The sequence below is a fragment of the Formica exsecta genome, unplaced genomic scaffold (assembly GCF_003651465.1).
Source record: "Formica exsecta isolate Colony F162 unplaced genomic scaffold, ASM365146v1 scaffold1510, whole genome shotgun sequence".
Lineage (NCBI taxonomy): Eukaryota > Metazoa > Arthropoda > Insecta > Hymenoptera > Formicidae > Formica > Formica exsecta.
This window is the reverse complement of record NW_021848836.1, coordinates 132,908-142,287: the sequence shown is the minus strand read 5'-3', so window position 1 is coordinate 142,287 and position 9,380 is coordinate 132,908. Positions and strand designations below refer to the sequence as shown.

General features: G+C 29.1%; 1 protein-coding gene across 1 annotated transcript in view; it reads left to right on the top strand.

Annotated features, from left to right (window-relative positions):
• The first annotated feature begins 1,689 nt into the window (after positions 1–1,689).
• The window catches only part of LOC115232920 (muscle LIM protein Mlp84B-like), a 24,395-nt gene continuing 16,704 nt past the window's right edge, over positions 1,690–9,380 (top strand). Inside the window, exons 1-2 of the mRNA XM_029803089.1 lie at positions 1,690–1,847; positions 7,895–7,995. Of these exons, the coding sequence (XP_029658949.1) occupies positions 7,902–7,995 (94 nt within the window). The 5' untranslated portion in view covers positions 1,690–1,847; positions 7,895–7,901. The remainder of the gene's footprint in view (positions 1,848–7,894; positions 7,996–9,380) is intronic.

Sequence of the window (9,380 nt, the reverse complement as noted above, 5' to 3'; positions counted from 1 at the left end):
TTTAATTGCAAAATTAATATAGACTTATAATATATATATATATAAAGCCTGACTAATTTTTTTTATTATAATATATAATATAATATAAGAAATTATAAAATTTAATTTTGTAATCGCGTCGTTATTAATCAAAATGAAATACTTTTTTTCCATCTTTTATAGCTGTTTGCACGTAATCTTTAAGATTTTACGACATCTATAATGATAGCTCATCATCAGATATTTCGTGAAATTCAATCGTAGTTATTAACACTTACTAAGATTATATTTATAAAATCGAGGGTATTCGTAGAGGAAATCGAGGGTATTCGTAGAGGAAATCGAGCATGTGGCTTCAAACGATAGCCTCGCATATTTTCGCTATGTTTCACTAACTACTACGAGTATCCCTCGGAATTCTTCGTGTCTACCATCTTCGATGTATTTTTACTTTCTACCGCAACCATAATTCTTCTCAGGGGCGGTACTTTCTGTCATGAATCCGCGGATATTTACATGCTCTAAAGTAGATCAAACGTGTGTACCTTTATGCGGGCATAGCTTTCGCAGTATGTAAATATCATATTCTATTTAAGGGTTATATATTATTTTTTTCCTAAGAACCTACGATACATTATAACATTGATCACACAAGACAAAAAACTCAAAAATCAAAATCTTAGAAACACAGATTTTAGCTCGAGAAATTATTGATACGGGAATTAACTAAAACTGAATTTAAATTCTTCGTGTTTATTCTGATATATGTTCAATTCCGGGAAACAATAGCCAAAAGAATAAAGAATTTTAATTTTCTGATATTAATTTGTAGTCTGTGATTCTCCGGGATATATTTGCCTCATTTATCTATGTTACTGAAATTTTTGATTGATTAAGCTACACCTATCGAATAGATTTTATCCAATAAGGGATTATAATATCACTTAATGATTCTCTTTTATTATTCGCGGGTAAATATAACACTAATCTAACGATATGTGTAAGCCATTCGTCAAACTGTCAAGCCTTTTTGTTACTTCTTTTTACAATTCAATATGTCAAGATGCGCAAGTTATGGAAATAATTTATTATAATTTGTCGTACCATTTGCATTTTGTATCAAAATTTACTTTTATATCTAGCGATATTCTTTTGATGTTTAAAAATATGTATATGAGAGAGAATATATATATCTTATATAATTAAATGATATGCAGTCTTTGAAGTATAGTGTTAAGGCTTCTCGGCTTTGAAGTAGATGTATTCATTCTCGAAAAAAAAAAATTATTTTATGTTTTCTGTTCCATCGATTTATAATAACAGCTGACGATAACATTTGGCGAAAGTCGAATTAGCTCCATACATATTTTAAAAAAGATAAAAGAATATATTTTTATATATGTAAACATTATAATCGCACTGTAAAAAGTGGACGAGAGATTAGAAAATTTATAGATTCATAGATAGCAAGTAGATGTCAAGCCGTTTGTAATTGAGAGTTAAATTGATTGAAGTATTTTACTACAAAAAAAATTTTCGGCAGAGAAACTTGAAAATTTGCGAAAATCATATTTCAGTCCAGAGGCCCCTCAAATCTTATCTCGGCAAAGTCCCCGCCGCCTTTCGACGTTCACCACGCTGGCATCATAGCGTTGTCATCGTCAACAGCACTGACGTTCCTGATGCACACGTGCCGTGTGCAAAGCCTAGGGGGGCTATGACTAGGACGCTCCCGACGCGAGAACAGTCATTCGAATCCAGTATTAGTGCGGTGTAGAGTGCTCGGTGTTTTGTAATCCACTTACTCGAATTCTCCTTTCTCTCTGTCTTTCTCTTTCTTTTTCTCACGCGACTACGATCGATTAGTGGTGAGTATTCAGATAATAGTGTGGGCGGATGTACATACTTCTTTACTACTATCAGACGCTACTATCGATGACAATACTCAAATATCGACGATATATAAAAACATGGCCATTTGTACCGCTCCAAGAAGTGCATCTAAAATTACATTGCAAACGTGTTTTATCTCAGCCGCGTGATTTATCTGTTTTCTCTGTGTCTTTCTTTCTCGTGAAATACTGATATTCGCATAGTGCCCTGAAAGGTATTTATTGAAGTCTTTGGACGCGCACGTGCGTTAGGTCAGCTATTTATGAATTGTCACATATCACTGATAATGTATTTTTGAATCTTTTTTATACAGATCAGTTTACAATAAAGTAAGAATTTTTCATAAATAATTAAAATTATCAAGAATTCGCCCCAATTTATATAGTTCATAAAATTTTGATTTGTATGCCTTTACGGAATTTCATTATTAATACTATTTACCAATTTATCCATGCAACAAACTAAAATGATTTTTTCTGATAAAATTGATAATTATCGGACAATCTAGATTATCATAATCTATAAGTCAACTAACTTTGAATTAACAGATTGTTACTTTTTTTAAGTTATACAAAATGTTCTATCTTTAATTTGTAAAATGTGTATCTTTTTCAACTTATTAAAGACAAAAGAAAGTAATACAGGAAGTAATATAAAAAACATTTTAAGTTTGAAAACATATCGATCGAATCGAGTCTTTCACATAGGTAGATATAAAAACATACTTTGACGAATTTCGAAAATAAGCCAATTCCGAATTTGAGGTGAAACATTTTGTAGCTCTATTCAATAATAGACGAAGGAGGAAGATTTAGTTAACAAGATTTAATATTATTCCGGCGCAACCGACTACACAGATGGACAGAGTAAGGGATGTCTATGCTATTTAGGATGGATATACCATGATGGAAAATCTAATGTCCTTAAGATCTAATCTCGTGCTAGAAATATTTAAATAAAGCCATGATAACTCAACATAGATTCTATTATTATGTTATAATTAGAAACTTGAAATGTTAATAAAATTTCATGAGCCACGCGAGACCTGCCGGTCAATTTATTCGTATACAATTGAGTATAAGCCATTGGAAAGAACAATAGAATAGAAATAAAAATAATAGAAATATTGCATTTTGTATACAATAATTGAAAGTAGTACTTAAAATTTCAAAATAATGATAAATTTTCATTCCAGTTGATCAAACTTAATAACTTTATTTGATTAAATTTATAACACTAACGATTATTTTGTATACAAAAAAATACATAAACAAATATTAATATAATTTTCTCATGAAACTTTTTGTAGATAAATTATAGACAATACACAATAGTTAGCAATATTTATTATAATGCTGAAATAAATTTTACATAAAGTATATAATCGCGCGTGCCTTATTGTCATAAAATTTATTTTTATCTCACACATTTTCGTACCGAGTATTAATTGTCGAAATTCAATCTCCTGTCGACTAACAACGCTAATCAAACTAAGTTATCAAATAAATTTAACGAACGAAATATCATTATCAAGTTAAGCGAATGTGATTAGTCGAATAGTCTCCATGCTTATTTTGTAAAATTATTAATAACGTTTCTTGCAAACTGATAGAGCTAATTGCAAAATGCGGGTCTAAATCAGAACAAGGATTTTCAAACGAATATATTAAAAGATTGTTGCTTAAATATTTATTACGGTAAATGCGATAAGAGTTTGCGATATTTAAGAAAATGATGATATTAGAAATATCGTTAATGTGTTAGAATGAAAGAAAGAAACTTAATTTCTTCTATAATTAAATGGAAAGAGGAACCTGATTTTTTCTATAATTTCAACCAATAATTCAAACAATATTATCTAACGATTTAATTCAAAGCAATATGCACACACAGAAAAATATTATTCTATTGCTAAGTAAAATGATTACTCAATTTACTTTACTTCTTTTAAGTAACAGTTATCTTTGACAACGAATAGTTTCTTAATAATAGTCTTAAAATAGACTTGTCACAAATTTTAGAAGAACTCATTATCATGTACTTAAAAAAAGTAAATATTTTCTTTTGAAGAATATTATAAAATTTTATGGAAGAAAAGTCGGATATGGTTAATTTAATGTAAGAAAATTTATTAGATCAGAAAAATTTAATGTATTTCTTTCAATTATATAATTTAATATTCTTGATTGAAGTATTAAATTTATTAGGATCCAGAATATATTTTGAATAAATTTGATGCTTATGATGAACTTATGATAGATTTGCGGATATATGAACTTTTGAAATACTTGAAACAAGTAATATTTACTTGTATATAGTATGTATTTTTCTGTGTGCAGATACATAAAAAAATAAATTTTCTTTTTATTTTCTTTGCGTGGCAATATTTTGATTGCTTTGATCGTGTGTAATGCAATGCAAGATATCGTATTACATCTAAAATATTTCACTACACCGGGTGTTGTAATTATACATCATACGAGTCATCGGGCGCTTAGGATTTCTTTATAGCGTGATTTAATTTTAGAATCTTAGTTTTATCCGTTTGCTTATGCTATCCGGATGTGATTTATCAAGTCAGTTTGAAACATGATGCCGCGATAATATTTCCGGATATTTGTGAAAATATTAAACCACCATCCATTATGACCGATTATTTGTCTTAATTGTCAAAATCGCGATCTTTCTTTTCGAAAACGATTAATCAATCATAATATTGCAGTATAATTTATTTTGTTCTAAGCAAATTTTATCATCAAATACAAGACAATAATTATAGTTAGCCAATAAAAATTTGAATGGAAATAATTTGGTTCGAATAATATTCAATTATCTAATGAAATTACAGCTTTTCAAATAATTAATATAAGTGAACTGAAATAAGTGAATTGTAAGACTGAAGCTGAGATATATACGTAAAAGATTTAAGTATATTTTATGTACTTTTTAAATATATTAGGCATGTATCAAAAAAATATATAGAGCATAAGCTATTTCATAAAATTCCTTGGGAGATACGTAAAAAATAAAATATGTATGAAATAAAAAATACAATATCTTTACATCTTATAATTATATTCACCTTATTTGGTAAACCATCGTTTTCGCTTCAAATTAAAAATTCAAATTTTATAAAATGAGCTTATTTGATAATCACCAGGTCGATGATTCACCCATTTATTAGTGCCAATACTTACCGCATTGCATACTGCAATTATTCATTCTTGGCCGTTTTCTATCATTATTTTACTCCCAATTTAATTTTAACTCGTGTCGACATATTGCGCAAATCATATGACTCATTTTCAACAATATAATACCGGCATTTAAACCTTTTAAAATCAAAGATTGCGGTTCATCGACCGATGTACACATTGTTTTTAATAATAAAAATAATATAAAGGAGAAAGAATGAGAGTAAAAGATATAAGACCAAATTCTCTATTCGGCAAATAATATTATATTTAATATAACATAACAAACATAAAATTAAATTTAAATTTCCATGTTTTTAGCTTTTATGTACATAATATCATCAAGATTATATAAATATATATTACAATATTTTACATAACACACAAAATTAATATTTAAGAAAGCTGGAGTACAAAATATCGAGTGTAGAAAATTATTTTAAACAAATCTTTTAAATTAAATTTTTTAAATGCAGATCTTGAGATTTTTAGCTCTACCGTTTAATATAATAACACTTGAGCACATATACAAGTACTTTGCAATTTCATTGCGTGTCAGGACATGCAAGTTAGATTACCGTGCATTCCATACGTCTCCGAATATGCGTGCGATTGAACGGTAGGGGTAACGAGAGGAGATCGGCTACTGTGGAGAACCTAGCGCCTTCCCTAATACGGCCTCGCTGCCTGCACGCGTCTGCACGGATATAGATACGTCTGCTCTCTCTCTCTCCTTCTCTCTCTCTTTCTCCTGTCGCCCGCGCGCGCCGTCTGTTACCACTGCCTGTGCCGTTGTTAACGTCGTTACTACTACTAGCGTGCCATATGCTGTCTGCTACTACTGTCAGTAGTAACAGAGCGTATATGTACGGCCGAATATTTCTAATCGTTACGATGAGATATACTTTCGATATAAAAATAAGTTAATGCCCCTTTCTTAATAGCAATGAAAAAAATTAGTTACATATTTAATAAAGATCAGAATATATAATTAAATACTGATCAAAGTAAATGTGATGATAATAATTATCGTACTATTCTTATAATAAGAATGACTAACGGAATGTTTTATTTCAAATGACGTATTGTTTAATTATTTTAAATATAATTAATTTATTTTATCGAAAATTAAGATACAATGTAGGATATATACAGTAATAACATTGCAACAAGGATAATATTAAAATATTTTCTAAAGTGAATTTTTTATATACGCTTAAAAAAATGACATGGATCTATTCTTTTCCTTCATCACTAAAAAAATATTATGTCTGATAGTAACAGATTAAATTACTATTTATTTTCCACTGCGTTTTTATCATCACATCGTATAAAAAATCACAAATATTTTATAAAGCCCAGAAACGTGAATGACTCAAGGAAACCTAAACACCAGAATTAAACTCGTACAACAAATACAAAAGTAGTTGATGATATAATGCGTAATATAATAGCTACAAAGTGAGTGGCAAGAATAACTTGAGTGTAATAAAATGCTATATAACAAAGAAATATGAGAATCAGAGAAACCAGATCTTTTACTAAATTATGCGATATAGGATTTGTAGAAGGAGATATACATGTCTCATGTCATTATACGTCTTATAATTTCTATTATTATCGTTGTATTTATTATTTCTGCGGAATATTAATGCCACATAATAGCATATCAAGTACATCATTGTTTCTTTTACTTTTATTTACTATTATTATGTAAATTATTAAAATGAAATACTATGATGCAGATATAGAATCAACTATCAACGTTGCCAAGCACTATTACGCACACCCACTAGTTTTCGCGTGCCAAATATTATCCTCATCTTGTTGCAGCATGTATGTCAATTAATTGTGATCTGTTCTTGTGTTTTCGCGGCAAAAATAGCGGCGGACATAAACATCTATTTTAGATAATCAGGGACTTTTTATACCACACAATTTGTCATTTCGAAAACTAAATAATGAATTTCTATTGTGATAATTATATATATATATATATATAATGCTATGTTCTAAATGTCTATAAACGTCATTTATGTATTTCTTACATTTTAACTCGCCAAAACTCGTTTATCTCTTACTATTCACAAATCAATGATTACTCGATTATTTGAACAATCGTTATTATTATTTTTTTATCTTCTAATATTAATGCTACTCTAATATTAAATCCGAAAATTCTCTTCTATATCAAGCTACCACCACAATATCCTGTGTGTAAATCATATAGGAAGATAGCCGTCTTTATTTACATGCTTCTATTCAACGCCCTGATTGTCGTTTCTCGAAATACTTCTCTTCTCCTTTTCTACACCTCCATTCTTCCACTTGCTAAATCGTACGTTTAAGCTGACCACAGAAATAGAACCGGTTGCCGACGAGTCAGACGGAAACGCGAATTGTTTACGTCCTCATAAACGGCCGGTTAGGTAACCGAGATGGGTTACCATACCAACGATGATTCCCCTCGATATTAATAAAGACATTCGGTTCGATTTGGCTTTCGCAAATTTTGAATTTTGAAACTGTGGATTTTTTGTAAAAACACATACCTCGCGATTGTATTGCAGTAGTATTAGTTTAATTTTCCCAATAAGTTCTTTTTTTTTTAAAGAATAAAAATATTGTCCAATGTGTAGGAGCGATTCTAAACAAAAAATTAATGCACTTTTAAATTTCAAGTTATGCGACATCAATCAAAATGATTGACACAGAAATAATTTCTTGACTTCTGACTGTTAACGATGAATAATTTGACATCGAACAAATAATTAGCAATCGCAGTAAATCACACGCGGGCAATAACGAAATTGTCTTCTCTGTTGTAGTGTAAAAATGCCTTTCAAGCCTGTGGAACATCCAAAATGCCCTAAATGTGGCAAGCGGGTTGCCGGTGGATTGAAATGGCACAAACAGTGCTTCAAGTGCGGTGAGTAAACAAACATAATCTTGTAAATCAGAAATAGAGTGGATGAGTGCTTTCTTATTGGCATCATATATCATTATGATATATCATAAATCGATGTCTTGAAACTAGAATAACCGATGTCATTTTGCAACTTAGAAGTTGAAGGAAAAAAGGAATATATATACATATATACATATGAGAGAATTGTATTATCTATTTATACTTACGGGATATTAAAAACATATCATGTTATAGTTTTGAATTTTCTTGAATTTGGGAAGGGAAGGAGAAATATTACATTGTATTTTAATATAAATCGTAATTTTTAACATAGATAATATTTAATTTTACGTGGAGAGAGCAAAAAAAGCAAATTTATTGTACATATTTTATCACAATTGCACGTTTTTATAACTTTATATTTGTTGGTAGTGTTTATGAAAAGATATATTACTGACAACCATAATTTTTTATGATAAAAATTGTACACAAACTAAGTCACTATCAGGTAATCGCTTTTTAAATAGTTAAACACTTCAATAAGTTTAAAGCAATATTTTTTTGGGAATATTCTCAAATTTCATCTGTGATAAAAAATTGAATTAATATAAGAATCATAAAAAAGTTTATATTTTTTATGTACGATTACTATAGATCATCTTAAATTAATTTTTTTATTTGGTGAATAATATTTAATGATACGCTCTTTTTGTAAGAAGTGTTCTATAAAAATGTGGCCGATTATTTTCATTACGGAAGACAAGCATTATCGAGTCTCCTATTCTTAGGCTGGTTTAAAATAAATTTTATATCTGGATAATATGTCGCGACTGTGTAATTGAATATGTGTATTGGTCAATTGGCGATTAACTGGTAATGATTTTGATGTAGTGTAATAACTTATATCAATAATTCGCAACAATCATAATGTTGAATATCGCATTCCGAAGAAACGCAATGCGTATCTATTTTTAGAGTAATGTGAATATATTGTGGAATTTCGAGGAGTCAGAAAAAGGCATAGTAAGTAAGAAACGATTTTTGACACATCTTGCAATAGTATCAGAAGTATATGTGTTTTTGAGTATTTCACATTGTGTACACGTGTCAATGGAAAATACATTACATGTCTTTTTTTTTAAGTACATAGGAAAATATACGTACGCAACATCTACATCTCTTGAAAATCCCCTGAAAATCTCCTGAAAAATAATCGTGATAATAAATAATGACATTTCGATATTTCGATATTTTTTTACAATAAAAAATATAGTTGAAATATATAATTAAATTGTATATTTATACTTGAAATATGGAATATAAGTCAAATGTTTTTTAAGTAAAGATTTAAAATAATGCAGTTTATATTTAATATCGTGCCTCGAGACTCGAGTATACTCAGCAGG